The 21,612-nt window shown below is 39.8% G+C and overlaps 1 protein-coding gene across 2 annotated transcripts in view; it reads left to right on the forward strand.

The window, feature by feature from the left end:
- marchf8 (membrane-associated ring finger (C3HC4) 8) overlaps window positions 1-21,612 on the forward strand; it is a 247,408-nt gene that overhangs the window by 161,349 nt on the left and 64,447 nt on the right. For both annotated transcript variants that reach the window (XM_061950809.1, XM_061950734.1), the window contains exon 3: window positions 20,530-20,580. In XM_061950809.1, the coding sequence (XP_061806793.1) occupies window positions 20,530-20,580 (51 nt within the window). The remainder of the gene's footprint in view (window positions 1-20,529; window positions 20,581-21,612) is intronic.

Raw genomic sequence — 21,612 nt, forward strand, 5'->3', positions numbered from 1 at the left:
CCCATTACCTCCCTGCTTGGCACTCAGCATCAAGGGCTGGAATTGATCCCCTCACCTCCCAGGGGGTGAACAAGCGGATGGGTCAAATGCAGAGGACAAATTTCACCACACCTAGTGTGTGTGTGACAATCAGTGGTACTTTAACTTTAACTTTATTTAGGACCTGAAACTGGCAAGAAAAAGATGAAAACCGCTTGTCGTCGTACCCCCACACCCCCCTTCGCCACATTTATTTATCTAAATGGGAATATATTAACATCCCAGCAGTGAGCATCCTAAGGACAGCAGACTTCGCACAGTAAGTGATGTTTCACTGTTTGTTGGCTCTCATAAAGGCTGCCATGAGTAATAGTCAGTGATGAAGAAAAAAAGCAAACAATGTGTTTTTGAAATTAATGCTTGAAATGATCAAAATACGCAAATATTAAATGTTACTATAAATGTGCCTGTTACTACATTACATATATACTTACATCTTGTATATAAAACCCTAATGGAGGTGTTGGGATGTTTTTTTAGGGGCTTTATAGGCAGAATTGAACGGCTCCATTGTAAGCGGACTTTTGATCGAATGTATTTAATAATTAGAAGGCATTAAAAAAAATCCATCCACCATGTCTCTCATAATGATTGTGAACTAATTTTGGCAAAATTCCCCCAAAAAGTGCAGTTCCCCTTTAATCTTCAATGTCTGTGTTATTGAAAGGTGGTCTGGTCAAACAAGAAATTAAGTCTGCTTAAACGACTTAACTGGAATCACAAAGATCTTTGTTTGAATTGTTTTTATACTTTTTACATCTGCGTTCCCTTCTGTGATCAAGGGCTATATAAATAAAGTGTGATTGATTGATTGATAGAATAATTAAGAATATTTTTTTTAAATGTCAATATATTAAATAGAATTAATGCAAAGGAAGGTTTGCCATTGTAATCACTGGTTGGCATCGGCCTTTTCCATTCACTTTCTTGCTTTTATAAGAATCAAATCAACTTTGTTTTTAAGTTGAGTATGCGGACATGTTGTCTTTTACAGGACACCCGCATGACTTGACATATTCAAGTTCCCGTTACGCTTGTTACCTCAGGAAGTGGTTTTACTTACAGTACAGTGCATGCTGAGAACACTGCCATCAGCCGAATTACTTTTCCCTCATTGCATGAATGTAAAATGATTCAGAATGATAAGAACCTATAGCTGCAGGCACAATAATTAGGATATTTTTAATGGACTCGAAGCTTTTTCACGGCACATATTGGCATTACTTGACATTGGAACTGTGATGAGTTGGAAACAATAGAGCTTCACTTGAACGCAGCTCATTTCGATAATGAATTAGGAGAGAATTCAAGATGACTGGGAGGGCGAGAGGCTACGTGGCTTAGTCTGCCATTTATTCCACTGATAGAATTTTCTAAACACCCACCTCATTACAGCTCTGTGATAACTAGCATTCACTCAGCTGTTCTATCTTTTAACATCCCTTTACTATGCTCGGATGAGCCTTTGGTAGTGTAGTAGTTCACATACAGTGGTAGTACCTCAACTTACGAGTAATTTGAGATACAGGCTTAAAGGTGTGAACATACCTTGAGTTAGTTACAAGTGTTTTCACATCCGGTTTAGGTAATATTTAGGGTTGTCATTTGATCAATAAAATGTATATATTCTTACAGGTTGCTGTTCCTGCTTTCTTTACACAGGAAAAAAACATTTTGATTTCACAGTTGACTTGTGCGTTTGAGTGCTGCTCGGAAATCAATATCCTGCCCTCCAACCATCGGAACTAAGAAAGTTAGTGCGCAGGAGAGGAAGCGAAAGACCAAATCAGAGAAACAAAACAATAAAAGTATGTCCTGTCTGTTGGTTTCCAAAATACAGGAAAAACACACACTCTCCAAAAAACTGAATAAGACAAAAATAAAGAGGTGCATGGCAAAAAAGTGTACTTAAAGAAAAAGCAAGGCAAGCAACACTCGGGTACTTCCAATAAATTTAATACAAACTGCGCAGGTTCAAACACAGATTTCGAAAATAAATGAAGAACAACTTCAAAAATGAAAGTGCACAAATAATAAACAAAATGGTACATTTTACAAAATAAATCAAAGACTCAGTACAGTATCATAGGAAATGAATAAAGCAATAAAAACATGTCTGGGCAACCATTATAGCTCATCAGCACAGTGAAAAAAAAAAAATTGTCAGTTCATATCACACAAGCTGCAGCCATTGTCCACAGCACCCACACTCGCCCAAAGGACGAACATTTATCCATAAAAATATTGAGAAGCTGCAGAAGCCGTGTTTGCCTTTTGTCTAGTCCTGACTCAACAAACTAAATGGTCAAGCATTAGGTCAGTGGTTCTTAACCTCGTTGGAGGTACCGAACCCCACCAGTTTCATATGCGCATTCACAGAACCCTTCTTTAGTGAAAAATAAAATGTTTTTTTTCAAATTCAAGACAAATTTATATGTTTTTGATAACACTTTAGTATGGGGAACATATTCTAAGTAACAAAGACTTAATTCAGAGTTATTTGGTTAGGGTTAGGGCCAGGGTTAGGGTTATAATAAGGCCATGTCGAATAAGGCATTAATAAGTACTTAATAATGACTAGTTAAGAGCCAATATGTTACTAATTTGCATGTTAATAAGCAACTAATTAATGGTGAATATGTTCCCGTGCATGAACATCACCTTGTTCAAAGAACAAAACCAACACAGTGCATGAACTCACAACAAATTACACACTTGCAAATCAGTCTGACTTCTGCTGTTGCCGTATCCGTAATACGCCGATAGGGAGAAGTTTTTATTTACACGATGAGTCGGGTGTGTCTTGACCTTCGCCGAACCCCTGAGCCCGACTCACCGAACCCCCAGGGTTCGATCGAACCCAGGTTAAGAACCACTGCATTAGGTACACAGACAAACACATCGCGTGTTGTCTGTTTCTTCCGGAAGTGACTTCTCCGGTTCGTCACTCAAGGATGACAGAGACAATATTGCCAGATGTCACGAGAGAAGCACACATCCAGCTCTTTGAAAACAAGTCTCTCATAATTAGGCTGATTATAAGCGGACTTGGCAACGCTGGATGGAGAATCAGCCTTAAGGAGAGACCGCATTAGTCCTGTCCCCAAATTAAATACTGTATTATTTTACATTATTACATAAAGTTACTGTAGTTTGTATGCAGAACAAGTCTAATGTACTGTATTGAATTTCAAACAGTATTTCTCATCTAAAAAAAGGCATATTACATGTCAAAGATGTGGTGTTTTGAGGGGGCTAAGCATTGATTAAATTGATTTCAATTAATTTCAATGGGCAGGGCTGCTTTGAGATATGAGAGTTCCGAGTTACATGGTTGGTGGTAGAACGAGTCGTGCTCATAAGTGGAGGTACCACTGTAGATGACTTTTTTGATAAATTCCCAAACCTAATCGCCCTGTGACTGACTGGTTTAATGAGCTTTTCTCCCTGTGTGTGATGACTAAGAAGAGGATGGATGGATATACATCCAGTGGTTACCTCAAGACTGCAGTCTGTTTGTGGCGGTGGTGAGGCAAGGACAGCATAGCGAAACAATCGTTGTACAGTATTTGAATACATTAACAAAAAGTGAGTACAAAAACGTTAAATTAAAAAAATGAAGAACTACAAGCAAACTCTTTTTCTGTTGCTTTTTGTTGTCGTTTTTTATGTTGTGAGAAGAAGCTGTCTGCGAATGCTGAAGCAACATGGCACTTATGTGTAGCGTAAGAGTTCAGGCTGAGTATGGGCCGAGCAGGGCAGAAAGGCCAGTTGAGTTTGATGATGATGTTTTGGCGTGTTTGCAGCTGACTGTAGCCTCCTCATCATCCTTCTAAGTCGATGCTACAGTGCTTTTAGATAAGGGAGGGACTTACGGCAGCACCCAGTGCTAGTTTGAGACAAGCGATATGTGCTTTCATTTTTAGAGTCTCCTAAAGTCTCCACTAGATTTGGCGCTAGTCGCTTTATTTTAATCTAGAGCCGGGGTCTCGAACTCAATTCACCTGGGGGCCTCTGGAAGTAGAGTCTGGTTGAGGCTGGGCCGCACGGAGTATTGCCTTCAGAATCACGTTTTAACTATGTGACTACATATGTTCACTACTTCTACCAGCAGCTGAAGTGACCCTGAGCTTTTGTAGGCTCCCGAGTTGAGTTCAAACATTTTTGCAGCAAATTCCTAAAAACAGTGCTCCTGTTGTAAAGGGAAACTTGGACCACGGTTAACACATTGGTAGATCCTTGCATTGACATTAGAGATGTCCGATAATATCGGACTGCCGATAAATGCTTTAAAATGTGATATCAGAAATTATCGGTATCGGTTTCAAAAAGTAAAAGGTATGACTTTTTAAAACACTGCTATACGGAGTGGTACACGGACATAGGGAGAAGCACAGAGCGCCAATAAACCTTAAAGGCACTGCCTTTGCGTGCCGGCCCAATCACATAATATCTACGGCTTTTCACACACACAAGGTCACACTGAGGGTGGCGGTATAAACAACTTTAACATTGTTACAAATATGCGCCACACTGTGAACCCACACCAAACAAGAATGACAAACACATTTCAGGAGAACATTCGCACCGTAACACAACATAAACACAACAGAACAAATACCCAGAACCCCTTGCAGCACTAACTCTTCAGGGACGCTACAATATACACCCCCCGCTACCCCCTACCCCCCTTCCCCCACCTCAACCCCGCCCACCTCAATCTCCTCATGCTCTCTCAGGGACAGCATGTCCCAAATTCCAAGCTGCTGTTTTGAGGCATGTTAAAAAAAATAATGCACTTTGTGACTTCAATAATAAATATGGCAGTGCCATGTTGGCATTTTTTTCCATAACATGAGTTGATTTATTTTGGAAACCCTTGTTACATTGTTTAATGCATCCAGCGGGGCATCACAACAAAATTAGGCATAATAATGTGTTAATTCCACGACTGTATATATCGGTATCGGTTGATATCGGAATCGGTAATTAAGGGTTGGACAATATCGGATATCGGCAAAAAAGCCATTATCGGACATCTCTAATTGACATTTTTGCTAGCAAACATATAACACTGGGGTCAAAAAGTGGGATTTACATAACTGAGGCGTTCCTCAAGGCACCCCTTTAAGTCCTCTTCTTTCCGGCAGTTATATTTTTTAAATGTGTAACGTGATTTATGTAATTATTATATATTAGTTTATATTATAAGCTTTATCCATCCATCCATTTTCTACCGCTTATTCCCTTTGGGGTCGCGGGGGGCGCTGGAGCCTATCTCAGCTACAATCGGGCGGAAGGCAGGGTACACCCTGGACAAGTCGCCACCTCATCGCAGGGCATTATAAGCTTTATGTATAACTTATATTAAGCTTTTTTGCACTATGCCTCTTTTCAATCCCTAGAGAAACACGTTCTCATTTTGTTGTAACTAACAGCTAAATGATAATAAATCTAGATTTGGCTTGACTTGTGTTGCAATAGTCATTTGTTCAACTTATTTTGTTACTATACAAGTGGTGTTTCTTAAGGTTGCATTGTAAGTCCTCTTTTTTTTTGTCATTTGGGCTATTCAACTGCTGGCCCTTGAGTTCAGTTAAAGAAAAAGTTGGGAGCAACTTGTATGTGTAATATACATAAGTGTTGTAATATACATCATCTTTGACTAGCTGTTTGCAGTAACTCTGACAATATAAACAGATCAACATCAAATGTCTACTGTAAACGATGCTGGTTCTCTGGAATATACAATAGTGAAAGAAATAGCTCTGCCCCCTGGTCTTTAGCTTTCAGGAAATGTGGCCCCCAAAACAATGTAGTTAAATAGCCTTGCCTTAAGTCATTCTAAATGTAAAATTGAATGCAAAAATGTTACTTGAATTCCCCAGGAAATGGTCAGAGATACTTTAGCTTACTTAAAAGAATGTCTTCGTTGTGTTGCCCAATGTGTGTGTGTTGTGCTAGAATGTTTGTGTTGGGCTTTGTGTTATTGGGTTTTAGTGTTCAATCCAATGGGATTCGTGATTGCCAAATTGATATTTAACTAATAGGCGCCCAAGGTGCACAGGCTCCAATTAAACTAAATATGAAGTCAAGTACTGGACAAGGGTCACTAATGTTTGGGACCCCTGATCTAGAGGGCTCTGAGTATTTGCTACCGGTAATTATAGTGACAAAATCGCAGTCCCAAGTTTTTTGGTGGCAGGCCGCTACAGATATAGTGTATGGATCAGTGTTTTTCAACCACTGTGCCGCGTAGTGCCGTTAGATATTGTCTGGTGTGCCGTGGGAAATTATGCAACTTCACCCAATTGGTCCAAAAAATATTTTTTGCAAATCAATAATTATAATTAGGGATGTCCGATAATGGCTTTTTGCCGATAGCCGATATTCCGATATTGTCCAACTCTTAATGACCGATACCGATATCAACCGATACTGATATATACAGTCGTGGAATTAACACATTAGTATGCCTAATTTGGACAACCAGGTCTGGTGAAGATAAGGTCCTTTTTTTAAAAATTAATAAAATAAAATAAGATAAATAAATTAAAAACATTTTCTTGAATAAAAAAGAAAGTAAAACAATATAAAAACAGTTACATAGAAACTAGTAATGAATGAAAATGAGTCAAATTAACTGTTAAAGGTTAGTACTATTAGTGGACCAGCAGCACGCACAATCATGTGTGCTTACGGACTGTATCCCTTGCAGACTGTATTGATATATATTGATATATAATGTAGGAACCAGAATATTAATAACAGAAAGAAACAACCCTTTTGTGTGAATGAGTGTAAATGGGGGAGGGAGGTTTTTTGGGTTGGTGTACTAATTGTAAGTGTATCTTGTGTTTTTTTATGTTGATTTAATTAAAAAACAAAAAAAACCCTGATACCGATAATAAAAAAAACGATACTGATAATTTCCGATATTACATTTTAAAGCATTTATCGGCCGATAATATCGGCAGGCCGATATTATCGGACATCTCTAATTATAATCTGCAAATACTGTGCCGTTCCTTAGTGTCCGTGCTGTGTAGAACTCGACTGAAGAACTGGGATCCCAATATGCAGACCACAGTGTGCAGGTAAAAAGGTATGTAACGCTTAAACCAAAAATGAACAAAAGGGAAAGGAAAAGGCAATGAAGCAGAGGGATGGCTATGTAAAACTACAAAGTAAACAGAAACAGAATGCTGGACGACAGCAAAAACTTGCAGCGTGTGGAGCAGAGACGGCGTCCACAAAGTACATCCATACATGACTTGGCAAGCAACAATGTCCACACAAAGAAGAATAGCAACAACTTAAATAGCCATGCGTGCTAACACAAAGCAGGTGCGGGGAATAGCGCTCAAAGGAAGACATGAAACTGCGACAGGAAAACACCAAAATAACAGCACAAGACAAGAACTAAAGCACTACACACAGGAAAACACCAACAAACTCAAAATAAGGCACGAGGAGGACCTGGTGGAGTTTCATTTTTTAACGTTTTCTGCTGGTGGTGTGCCTCCGTATTTTTAAATGAAAAAAATGTGCCTTGCCTCAAAAAAGGTTGAAAAACACTGGTATAGATGTATGGCAAACACTGACTTTGGTATATTACAGATTTGCATTTGAGGCCACATTCAAAGGTGTTTACTGGAATCACTTTTGTACACCTGAACCAACTAGTGTTTCCGTGCATCATATCCTTCTGTACATCCAATAAGTGGCTTGTGTGCTTGGTTCAGAGAAAGAGGAGGTAGTCTCTTCGATAATACTCTCCACGGTATCCTCCCATGAGATTCATGCAGCTTTTTCCAATCGAAAAAGAACTGGATCGTTCAGACTTATGTGGATCGTGTTTCATGTTTGCAAGATGAATCTCCTGTGTCTTAGAAAAGGAGATAAAATGTTGCTAACTTGTGAAGCAGCTTTCATGTTACTGGAGATATCCATCCATTTTGTGCCGCTTGTCCCTCTCGGGGTTGCGGGGGTGGCTGGAGCCTATTTTAGCTGCATTCGGGCGGAAGGCGGGGTACCAGTCGCCACGTTATCTCAGGGCCAACATAGACGGACAACATTCACACACCATGCAAAATGTTTTGTATTTTAGTGTTTTTTTAATCTGACAAAGTCAAACAAACCCAAACAGCCTCTTGTCTTGTTTCAAGATGTTTTTCAATTTTTCAACAAGACAACCATTAGATTTGTTTAGTCATGAAAGGTTGGTAATTTCCATACTTGCCAACCCTGAGACCTCCGATTTCGGGAGGTGGGGTGTGGGGGGCGTGGTCGGGGTGGGGCGGGGGCGTGGTTGGGGGCGTGGCTAAAAGGGGAGGAGTATTTTTTTTTAATTTTTTTATTTTTTTTTAGGGGAGGAGTATATTTACAGCTAGAATTCACCAAGTCAAGTATTTCATATATATATATATATATATAAGAAATACTTGACTTTCAGTGAATTCTAGCTATATATATATTTATTTTATTATATATATATATATACAGGTAAAAGCCAGTAAATTAGACACCAGCAGATGACATGGCACCCCAAACCATCACTGATGGTGGAAACTTTACACTAGACTTCAGGCAACGTGGATCCTGTGCCTCTCCTGTCTTCCTCCAGACTCTGGGACCTCGATTTCCAAAGGAAATGGAAAATTTGCTTTCGTCAGAAAACATGACTTTGGACCACTCAGCAGCAGTCCAGCTGGTGTCGGTCCACTCTGTTTCCTGAGATCCAGGGTCAACGCAGCCGTCTACCAGCAAGTTTTAGAGCACTTCATGCTTCCTGCTGCTGACCTGCTCTATGGAGATGGAGATTTCAAGTTCCAACAGGACTTGGCGCCTGCACACAGCGCAAAATCTACCCGTGCCTGGTTTACGGACCATGGTATTTCTGTTCTAAATTGGCCCGCCAACTCCCCTGACCTTAGCCCCATAGAAAATCTGTGGGGTATTGTGAAAAGGAAGATGCAGAATGCCAGACCCAAAAACGCAGAAGAGTTGAAGGCCACTATCAGAGCAACCTGGGCTCTCATAACACCTGAGCAGTGCCAGAAACTCATCGACTCCATGCCACGCCGCATTAACACAGTAATTGAGGCAAAAGGAGCTCCAACCAAGTATTGAGTATTGTACATGCTCATATTTTTCATTTTCATACTTTTCAGTTGGCCAACATTTCTAAAAATCCCTTTTTTGTATTAGCCTTAAGTAATATTCTAATTTTGTGACACACAGAATTTTGGATTTTCATTTGTTGCCACTTCAAATCATCAAAATTAAATGAAATAAACATTTGAATGCATCAGTCTGTGTGCAATGAATAAATATAATGTACAAGTTACACCTTTTGAATGCAATTACTGAAATAAATCAAGTTTTTCAAAATATTCTAATTTACTGGCTTTTACCTGTGTGTGTATATATATATACTGTATATATATATATACAGGTAAAAGCCAGTAAATATTATATTTATTCATTGCACACAGACTGATGCATTCAAATGTTTATTTCATTTAATTTTGATGATTTGAAGTGGCAACAAATGAAAATCCAAAATTCCGTGTGTCACAAAATTAGAATATTACTTAAGGCTAATACAAAAAAGGGATTTTTAGAAATGTTGGCCAACTGAAAAGTATGAAAATGAAAAATATGAGCATGTACAATACTCAATACTTGGTTGGAGCTCCTTTTGCCTCAATTACTGCGTTAATGCGGCGTGGCATGGAGTCGATGAGTTTCTGGCACTGCTCAGGTGTTATGAGAGCCCAGGTTGCTCTGATAGTGGCCTTCAACTCTTCTGCGTTTTTGGGTCTGGCATTCTGCATCTTCCTTTTCACAATACCCCACAGATTTTCTATGGGGCTAAGGTCAGGGGAGTTGGCGGGCCAATTTAGAACAGAAATACCATGGTCCGTAAACCAGGCACGGGTAGATTTTGCGCTGTGTGCAGGCGCCAAGTCCTGTTGGAACTTGAAATCTCCATCTCCATAGAGCAGGTCAGCAGCAGGAAGCATGAAGTGCTCTAAAACTTGCTGGTAGACGGCTGCGTTGACCCTGGATCTCAGGAAACAGAGTGGACCGACACCAGCAGATGACATGGCACCCTAAACCATCACTGATGGTGGAAACTTTACACTAGACTTCAGGCAACGTGGATCCTGTGCCTCTCCTGTCTTCCTCCAGACTCTGGGACCTCGATTTCCAAAGGAAATGCAAAATTTGCATGGTTGGGTGATGGTTTGGGGTGCCATGTCATCTGCTGGTGTCGGTCCACTCTGTTTCCTGAGATCCAGGGTCAACGCAGCCGTCTACCAGCAAGTTTTAGAGCACTTCATGCTTCCTGCTGCTGACCTGCTCTATGGAGATGGAGATTTCAAGTTCCAACAGGACTTGGCGCCTGCACACAGCGCAAAATCTACCCGTGCCTGGTTTACGGACCATGGTATTTCTGTTCTAAATTGGCCCGCCAACTCCCCTGACCTTAGCCCCATAGAAAATCTGTGGGGTATTGTGAAAAGGAAGATGCAGAATGCCAGACCCAAAAACGCAGAAGAGTTGAAGGCCACTATCAGAGCAACCTGGGCTCTCATAACACCTGAGCAGTGCCAGAAACTCATCGACTCCATGCCACGCCGCATTAACGCAGTAATTGAGGCAAAAGGAGCTCCAACCAAGTATTGAGTATTGTACATGCTCATATTTTTCATTTTCATACTTTTCAGTTGGCCAACATTTCTAAAAATCCCTTTTTTGTATTAGCCTTAAGTAATATTCTAATTTTGTGACACACGGAATTTTGGATTTTCATTTGTTGCCACTTCAAATCATCAAAATTAAATGAAATAAACAATTGAATGCATCAGTCTGTGTGCAATGAATAAATATAATGTACAAGTTACACCTTTTGAATGCAATTACTGAAATAAATCAAGTTTTTCAAAATATTCTAATTTACTGGCTTTTACCTGTATATATATATATATACAAATAAAATAAATACTTGAATTTCAGTGTTCATTTATTTACACATATACACACACATAACACTCATCTACTCATTGTTGAGTTAAGGGTTGAATTGTCCATCCTTGTTCTATTCTCTGTCACTATTTTTCTAACCATGCTGAACACCCTTTCGCAGGTACCCAGAAAGGTTTCGAGTACCACCAAAAAAACTGAATCTCTGAAGACAGTATAAAACTCTGTGTTAAAGGTGTACAAATACTGTTTGTATAATAAGTATGTTATTGTTTACAAATGAGGGTTAAGAGTTCAGTACTAAAAAAAAAAAAAAAAGAATGTGGCTTAAGTACAGTTTTTTAATTGAGCTGCTGCATTTTTTGGTTGGGTTGTTTATTTATTTTGAGTAACTTCTACATTTCTAAAAGGGGAGGAATGTAATAGAGTGATCTATGTTTGTCTGTTGCCATCTCCTAGTGAATGTTGGCTATAGCGTTCTGGGGTTACTTTTTGGTTGGCCAACGATTTACGTGGTGTTGCGCACCTGACGTCAAGTGTGTGAGTCTGTTCTGAAGTCTACAGTAAAGAGACATACTTCATCACCTCGCCTGTTTATTGCCTCCAACTCAATATATTACAACAACATTGCTGTTTACGGCAGACGAACTGCTTTACGGTAGAATAAAACATGACTGCTGTTGTTGTGTGTTGTTACCGCGCTGGGAGGACGTTAATGAAACTGTCTAACAATAAACCCACATAAGAAACCAAGAACTCGCCCTCCATCATTCTACAGTTATAATGTGTTTGGGCAGGCACGCTGTTTATATTGTGGGAAAGCGGATGTGAATACAGGCTGTTGACACGTCACGCAGGTCCGCATGGAGCTGGAGGGGGCGTGGCTTCCAGTTCCGCCTGAATTTCGGGAGATTTTCGGGAGAAAATTTGTCCCGGGAGGTTTTCGGGAGAGGCGTTGAATTTCGGTAGTCTCCCGGAAAATCCGGGAGGGTTGGCAAGTATGGTAATTTCATCTCCTGATAATTTATCGAAAAAGTTTTGTTCAGCACAAATGTTACCTACGGTTCTTTGACATACAGTACAGGCCAAAAGTTTGGACACACCTTCTCATTCAATGCGTTTTCTTTGACAATTTACATTGTAGATTGTCACCGAAGGCATCAAAACAATGAATGAACACATGTGGAGTTATGTACTTAACAAACAAAGGTGAAATAACTGAAAACATGTCTTATATTCTATTTCAGTGGTTCTCAACCTTGTTGGAGGTACCGAACCCCACCAGTTTCATATGCACATTCACCGAACCCTTCTTTAGTGAAAAATAAAATGTTTTTTTTCAAATTCAAGACAAAGTTATATGTATTTGGTAACACTTTAGTATGGGAAACATATTCTAAGAAACAAAGACTTAATTTAGAGTTATTTGGTTAGGGTTAGAGGGTTAGGGCGAGGGTTAGAAGGTTAAAATAAGGCCATGCCGAATAAGGCATTAATAAGTACTTAATAATGACTAGTTAAGAGCCAATATGTTACTAATTTGCTTGTTAATAAGCAACTAATTAATGGTGAATATGTTCCCCATACTAAAGTGTTACCATGTTTTTTTACTGGTGCACAAAATGAACCGTGCATGAACATCACCTTGTTCAAAGAACAAAACCAACACAGTGCATAAACTCACAACAAATTACACACCTGCAAATCAGTCTGACTTCTGCTGTTGCCGTATCCGTAATACGCCAATAGGGAGAAGTTTTTATTTACATGATGAGTCGGGTGTGTCTTGACCTCCGCCGAACCCCTGAGCCCGACTCACCAAACCCCTAGGGTTCCATCGAACCCAGGTTAAGAACCACTGTTGTAGAACCTCCATCAGGTTGGATGGGAAGTGTTTTTATTTTTATTTTGAATAAGTTTGCAAAATTTTCATGGGAAGTGTTGTTTTTTATTTTGAATACATTTGCAAAATGTTAATTATATAGTGTGTAACATTTTCAGAACAAAATGAATTTATTGCATTTTGAAATAAGGCTATAAAAAAAATTTCAAAAAGAAAAAAAAAAGAAAATGTAAGGCTGTAACGTAACAGAATGTGGAAAGAGTGATGCATTGTGAGTACTTTCCGGCTGCACTGTATCATTTGAATTATTTCAGAGTGTGAAGACTTATGGATTATAAAAATCTCTGCTGGAGACACAAAAACTTGCAAGAAAACTCTTATTATGATCATTGTCTAGAACAGGGGTCGGCAACCCGCGGCTCCGGAGCCGCATGCTGCTCTTTGATCACTCTGATGCGGCTCAGCTGCATACTTGCCGACCCTCCCGATTTTCCCGGGAGATTTACGGATTTCGGTGCCTCTCGCAGAAAACTCCCGGGATTAAAATTCTCCGATTTTCACCCTAACCATAATAATAAGGGCGTGCCATTATGGTACAGCATTTAGCGCCCCCTACAATTTGTACAAACAGCGTGCCAGCCCATCCTTTTGTTGTATGCATCTTCTACTTGCACACACAAGTCAACAGCCATACAGGTTACACTGACGGTGGCCATATAAAACAACTTTAACACTCTTACTAATAATGCGCCACACTTTGAACCAAAACCAAACAAGAATGACAAACACATTTCGGGAGAACATCTGCACCTTAACACAACATAAACGCAACAGAACAAATACCCAGAATCCCATGTAGCCCTGACTCTTCCGGGCTACATTATACACCCCTGCTACCACCAAACCCCACCCCCACCCCAACCCTGCTCCCCCACACATCACCCCCCCTCCGTGCGTCGGTTGAGGTGGGCGGGGTTTGGTAGCGGGGGTGTATAATGTAGCCCGGAAGAGTTAGGGCTGCATGGGATTCTGGGTATTTGTTCTGTTGTTTATGTTGTGTTACGGTGCAGATGTTCTCCCGAGATGTGTTTGTCATTCTTGTTTGATGTGGGTTCACAGTGTGGCGCATTATTAGTAAGAGTCTTAAAGTTTTTTATACCGCCACCGTCAGTGTAACCTGTGTGGTTGTTGACCAAGTATGCCTTGCTGTCACTCACGTGAGCAAACAGAAGCCCCATACGACTTGTGGCTGGTTGTAGTGGGCGCTAAATGCTGTACCATCACGGCACGTCCCAGAGAATAGTTGCCCTGAAATTCGTAGTCTGCCGGAAGTATGACGTTGTCAAGCGCCATTCATACTCGCGGGCCGCACTAACTTTCAATATTCATATTAAGGTGTGGGCCGCATGTCTGAGACCCTTGGTTTATACATAGCACAAAGCAAAACAAAAACTTTGTATGCAGTGTTATTTCATTTTAAATTTCAAAAGATTTTTGTGGCTCCCATTGTTTTCTTTAATTTGTGAAACTGGTCAAAATGGCTCTTTGAGTGGTAAAGGTTGCCGACCCCTGGTCTAGAATGACACACACACACGCCTTCCTCTGTTTTAGAAAAGTTGTCTTTTGAGTGTTTATCAGGCAAATCTAACGCCAACAGGTAAACGTGCAACCAAAACATTTTCATTCCAACACAAAGTCTCTCTGAACCTCCCCTCTCTTCCTGTCTTTCTCTTTTTCAAATAGACTCTGCACCACAAGGAGATATGAGCTGCAGACAAACTCTGTAAACTCTCTGAACCTTTTTTCATCAGAATTATGCATGAACCCGTAGAAGTATCGCAAGTAGTTTGTGGTCACAGTGGGAAGGAAGGTGACTCCCAGACGGTTACGTGGAGTTTTTTGTTTCTTTTAGAAAGACACGCGGGATAAACAGTAGATTGATCCATGTCCCCTTCTCATCTTTTGACTAATCTCTGCTGTTGTTTACTAAAGGTCATTTTTTGGCCTTGTCAGTCCTCAGTAAGTCTTTGTCTGGGCTTTATTGCGTATTTGTCCAAAGAAAGAAGGATTAAGGACAAAGATCAGTAATTTGTTCTGTACTTTAGTGTCATCCTCTGTAAAAAAAAAATAATCTGCGCCATTGCTTGATTTTCAGAGAATAGTCATAACACATTGAGTGCTTAATTTTCCGTTCTGGTATATTCCTTCTAAGTTACAGAGTAGTAATGACGGATGTAGCTTGCTGCTATATTTGTAAGTTTAATTTTGCATTTGAAGACTGCCGAGAAGTCCTACTTGCAGCTTATGAGGTCCGACCTCAGTGTTCCAGACGAACAAATAGAATGTAAACAAGTAATCTTCTCCTCTTTTTCTTTTTTAGGCCTAAACACATTTTTTTTCTTACCAATTATTATTTTCTTTTCTCCCAAAAACAATGTTCTCTTGCCCCTTCGCGGTTAATGGTGTTGAAAGTATTTGAAGAGCACAGGAAGTGTTTATATGTGCGTGTGAAAGCTGTGTGGAGGGCTTATAAAGACATATAATTTTCATATAAATCATAGGCTTTTTGTTAGTTCAACTACAGCAAGGTGGGTCTAGAACAGGGGTGTCCAAACTACGGCCAAATGCGGCTTCATTTTGATAGTCAAACCCAATGCTTTTGTGCAAAGAAATTATTGTATTCTCAAATCTGCAAATTTGCAGTTATCACATAGAACTCCTTGTATTTTTGTGTGGGGTGGCGAATAAAACCACATTTTTAGATGAGGATTACGCCTTAAAGGGTTCATACTATGATTTTTTTCTACATTTGGAACCCTTGCTTGTGGTCTACATATCATTTAAAGGCCTACTGAAATGCGATTTTCTTATTTAAACGGGGATAGCAGGTCCATTCTATGTGTCATACTTGATCATTTCGCGATATTGCCATATTTTTGCTGAAAGGATTTAGTAGAGAACATTGACGATAAAGTTCGCAACTTTTGGTCCCTGATAAAAAAGCCTTGCCTCTACCGGAAGTAGCAGACGAGTAGCGTGACGTCAAAGGTTGTGGAGCTTCTCACATCTGCACATTGTTTACAATCATGGCCACCAGCAGCGAGAGCGATTCGGACCGAGAAAGCGTCGATTTCTCCATTAATTTGAGCGAGGATGAAAGATTTGTGGATGAGGAAAGTGAGAGTGAAGGACTCGAGGGCAGTGGGAGCGATTCAGATAGGGAAGATGCTGTGAGAGGCGGGTGGGACCTGATATTCAGCTGGGAATGACTAAGACAGTAAATAAACACAAGACATATATATACTCTATTAGCCACAACACAACCAGTCTTATATTTAATATGCCACAAATTAATCCCGCATAACAAACACCTCCCCCCTCCTGTCCATATAACCCGCCAATACAACTCAAACACCTGCACAACACACTCAATCCCACAGCCCAAAGTACCGTTCACCTCCCCATAGTTCATACAGCACATATATTTCCCCAAAGTCCCCAAAGTTACGTACGTGACATGCACGTAGCGGCACGCACGTACGGGCAAGCGATCAAATGTTTGGAAGCCGCAGCTGCATGCGTACTCACGGTACCGCGTCTGCGCATCCAACTGAAAGTCCTCCTGGTACGAGTCTCTGTTGTCCCAGTTCTCCACTGGCCAATGGTAAAGCTTGACCGTCATCTTCCGGGAATGTAAACAATGAAACAACGGCTGTGTTTGTGTTGCTGCAGTCGGCCGCAATACACCGCTTCCCACCTACAGCTTTCTTCTTTGCTGTCTCCATTGTTCATTGAACAAATTGCAAAAGATTCACCAACACACATGTCCAGAATATTGTGGAATTTTGCGATGAAAACAAGACGACTTAATAGCTGGCCACCATGCTGTCCCAAAATGTCCTCTACAATCCGTGACGTCACACGCTGACGTCATTATACCGAGACGTTTTCAGCAGGACATTTCGCGCAAAATTTAAAATTGCACTTTAGTAAGCTAACCAGGCCGTATTGGCATGTGTTGCAATGTTAAGATTTCATCATTGATATATAAACTATCAGACTGCGTGGTCGGTAGTAGTGGGTTTCAGTAGGCCTTTAATGGTGGCTCTTTGGTGAAAATTTTGCATGGATAAAGTTTTACAGACCATCTTCCAGTCGCTTTCTGGTTGTCTCTTCAGAATGCGCTGTTTTGTTACTGTTTTATATTTACCTGCCTCCACTTCCACTTTGTCTTCCCCCGTCAGCCATGTTGTAGTTTTTAGTGTTTACATATGGAGTCTACTGACAGATATAAGTTCGAACTATATGCACTTTTTATTATAAATGGCAACAGTGAAGGATGCGGGCCAGTCTACCCCTCAACAAGAGGATAGAGAAAAAGAAAGAGCTCATTGACTACAATGTCGGACTACACTGGCAGACTCGCTAAAAACTTGTCGGTAAATCTCTACTATATATGGAAATATCATGGGAAAAACATCACAATTGGGGCAAATTCCAAACAGCTCGTTGGAGGAAGCATGAAGGAAAGCAAGATTGTAAAATGTGATCTTTATCAGACTCCAGTGTAAACGCACACAGGCCCCAATGTGGACCCAACATCGTAAATTAACAAGGAAGTCGCTACTACTACTACTACAAAATAAAATAAGTCGTCACACCTTTAAAAATGTGTTTTTTTCTACGTGGAAAAAAAAGGAATATGTATATATAGTGTAACATATTTGGGAGGGTTCTAATCTTTTTATGGCTGTTAAGTTGAAGTGTTATGGACATCAACATGTATCTATGTTAGCTTTATTTTTTAACTCACTCGCGTAAACAACTTGGGGAACGTATGTAACATGTAAGCAAATACGGAACAGCGTACATGTCAACAATCCGGTCCTTCAACAATCGCAATTTCTTCTGAATCAAAGTATGTAGGATATATATTTATCTTTATATATATCCTGTAGCCTATTATTTGTGCACTATTGACTAGTGATGCACCGGAAAAATACTTTGCTCACCAAAACCGGATGTTGTGATGAAGTATCTACCTCTGTTGGCGGGCTGCAACTTTCCCCGAGCACACGGATGACAAAGCCTGCCCAAAAATGACGCAAAAGTCACATTCAGGTTAGGGATGTCCGATAATGCCTTTTTGCCGATATCCGATATTCCGATATTGTCCAACTCTTTAATTACCGATACCGATATCAACTGATATATACAGTCGTGGGATTAACACATTATTATGCCTAATTTGGACAACCAGGTATGGTGAAGATAAGGTACTTTTGAAAAAAATTTATAAAATAAAATAAGATAAATAAATCAAAAACATTTTCTTGAATAAAAAAGAAATTAAAACAATATAAAAATAGTTACATAGAAATTAGTAATGAATGAAAATGAGTAAAATTAACTGTTAAAGGTTAGTACTATTAGTGGACCAGCAGCACGCACAATCATGTGTGCTTACGGACTGTATCCCTTGCAGACTGTATTGAGGTGGGATGGATTATCTTGGCAAAGAACACACATTTGAGAGGAATAGGTCACCTTGCTCACACTGGTGAATGAATGATGAATGAATGATAGGTGGTGGTCGGAGGGGCCGTAGGCGCAAACTGGCAGCCTCGCCTCCGTCAGTCTACCCCAGGGCAGCTGTGGCTACAAATGTAGCTTACCACCACCAGGTGTGAATGAATGATGGGTTCCCACTTCTCTGTGAGCGCTTTCAGTATCTAATAATAGAAAAGCGCGATATAACATCCAATCCATTATTATTATTATATATATTGATATATAATGTAGGAACCAGAATATTAATAACAGAAACAAACAACCCTTTTGTGTGAATGAGAGTAAATGGGGGAGGGAGGTTTTTTGGGTTGGTGCACTAATTGTAAGTTTATCTTGTGTTTTTTATGTTGATTTAATTGATAAAAAAAACAAAAAAAAACGATACCGATAATAAAAAAGAAACGATACCGATAATTTCCGATATTACATTTTAACGCATTTATCGACATCTCTAATTCAGGTGGCATTCAGGACGCATTTCGCTTTATACTAAAGTCACATTTGAAAAGATCCGATTCCAATTAGATTCTCCTGATGTAGCATGAATCTAAAACGAAAAGATCAGATTTTAAGCACTTTGAAGCTTTTAAACTGGTAAAAAATATCCAATCTATGTCACTTGAGGGCAAAAATAATTGGTGTGCAGTGTAAACAGGGCCTTGGTGGTCGCATTGGATCTCATTCTCGACATATGGACTACTTTGTTCACGTTGTTTTGTTTTTTTTATTTGCTTACCGTATTTTTCGGACTATAAGTCGAGGTTTTTTTCATAGTTTGGCCGTGGGTGCGACGTATACTGCGGAGCGACTTATGTGTGAAATTATTAACATATTACCGTAAAATATCAAATAATATTATTTATCTCATTCGCGTGAGCGACAAAGAAAATGTCCGCAATCGTCACACACACGTCAGCAATCGTCACTCACACGCCAACCAATAAGAATTCGGTGGGGGCAAGTCATGGCAGAAGTGCATTGTGGGTTTTGGAATGCTAACTGCTATATGCTATACGCTACTACCGGAGCTATTAAAATAGATCACAGCAACATTGGCGGTAACTTTTAAAAACTGAGAAGGACTGAACAAAAATGGCACCGAAAAGGAAATCATATACTGCAGATTGATTACAAGCTGGACGTAGTGAAATATGCACCAGAAAATGGCGATCGAGCAGCAGAAAGAAAAGACGCTAGCGGCGCATAGCAGGGAGGAAGATTTCATGGGATTTAGCGATCGGGAGTGACAGATTGTTTGGTAAACGTTTAGCATGTTCTATATGTTATAGTTATTTGAATGACTCTTGCCATGATGTGTTGCGTTAACATACCAGGCACGTTCTCAGTTCGTTATTTATGCCTCATATGGCGTACACTTATTCAGCCTGTTGTTAACTATTCTTTATTTATTTTAAATTGCCTTTCTATTGTCTATTCTTGGTGTTGGATTTTATAAAATGAATTTCCCCCAAAAATGCGACTTATACTCCAGTGCGACGTATATATGTTTTTTTTCTTCTTTATTGTGCATTTTCGGCCGGTGCGACTTATACTCCGGAGCGACTTATAGTCCGAAAAATACGGTAGTTTATGGCGCCCCGATCAAGGGACACTTCAGCCGGCGACTGCACGTGCCACAGTGTACGTCTATATAAAGTCCTCCCACAGAGCCGAATTTCCCCCTGCCGAGATTTGTTTGTATGCAAAGCCCTTTCCAACCCCGTGTGAACTGGGCGTTACGTAACTGTGAGTGACTTCTCATTAAGGAGCCATGCAAGAGTCTTAACACCAAGACTGCATGCAGTGGCTCTTCATCGGGGAATATAAGTAGGGAGTCGAGCATCATTACCGCCTTGACTGCACTGAACTCTGAGAATAAATGTGTTTTACACCAACAGATGCCAAACAACCCGACTGGGCTTCCAGTTATACACTTTTTTCTGCATACACACATATAGTAGAATAATGTGATAGAATGATGTTTATCCATCTCTCAGTGTACTTTTTGCCAATATACAGCAAACGTGTATTTTAGAGATGAGCTTTGTTGATTGAAGCTGTCCTTTTTCTCCCTCTTTTTACAGAATGAGAAACCTCTCAGTCATTCAGCAAGCAGATCCAGCAATATATCAAAGGTGAGCTGCCTTTTTTCTTTTTTTTAAATGACGACTCCCATATCCACAACATTTTTCTCTACATCCATACATCATGGCAAAACCACTTGTAAAGACATTTTAGCCAAGAAGAGGTTTTATAGTGTAAGGTAAAGTATAGTGGACACAAGTGCCTCATGTAAGGCAGTAAGTGCATGTGTGTGTGCATGTCTGTTTCTACTAGGGATGTCCGATAATGGCTTTTTGCCGATATCCGATATTCCGATATTGTCCAACTCTTTAATTACCGATACCGATATCAACCGATACTGTATATGTAGTCGTGGAATTAACACATTATTATGCCTAATTTGGACAACCAGGTATGGTGAAGATAAGGTACTTTTAAAAGAAATTAATAAAATAAGATAAATAAATTAAAAACATTTTCTTGAATAAAAAAGAAAGTAAAACAATATAAAAACAGTTACATAGAAACTAGTAATTAATGAAAATGAGTAAAATTAACTGTTAAAGGTTAGTACTATTAGTGGACCAGCAGCACGCACAATCATGTGTGCTTGCGGACTGTATCCCTTGCAGACTGTATTGATATATATTGTAGGAACCAGAATATTAATAACAGAAAGAAACAACCCTTTTGTGTGAATGAGTGTAAATGAGGGAGGGAGGTTTTTTGGGTTGGTGCACTAATTGTTTTTTATGTTGACTTAATAAAAAAAAAAAAAAAAAAAATCGATACCGATAATAAAAAACCGATACCGATCATTTCCGATATTACATTTTAACGCATTTATCGGTCGATAATATCGGCAGGCCGATATTATCGGACGTCTTTAGTTTCTGCCTTTCTAGAGACACCAACAAGGAAAAGTACCTTCCATATGAGAACCGGTGAACAAGTTGGGACCGAAATCATGGTCCCAAAATGGAAAACCATTGCATCTGATAGAGAATGTCTCATTTGCACCTCTGATGGTGAAATCTATCAAAATTAGGGTGGTCCCAAAAAGGAGGAATTTTTCAATTTGACTGTGTGTCTGCTTTAAAAGT

The sequence above is a fragment of the Nerophis lumbriciformis genome, linkage group LG02 (assembly GCF_033978685.3).
Source record: "Nerophis lumbriciformis linkage group LG02, RoL_Nlum_v2.1, whole genome shotgun sequence".
Taxonomy (NCBI): Eukaryota; Metazoa; Chordata; class Actinopteri; order Syngnathiformes; family Syngnathidae; genus Nerophis; species Nerophis lumbriciformis.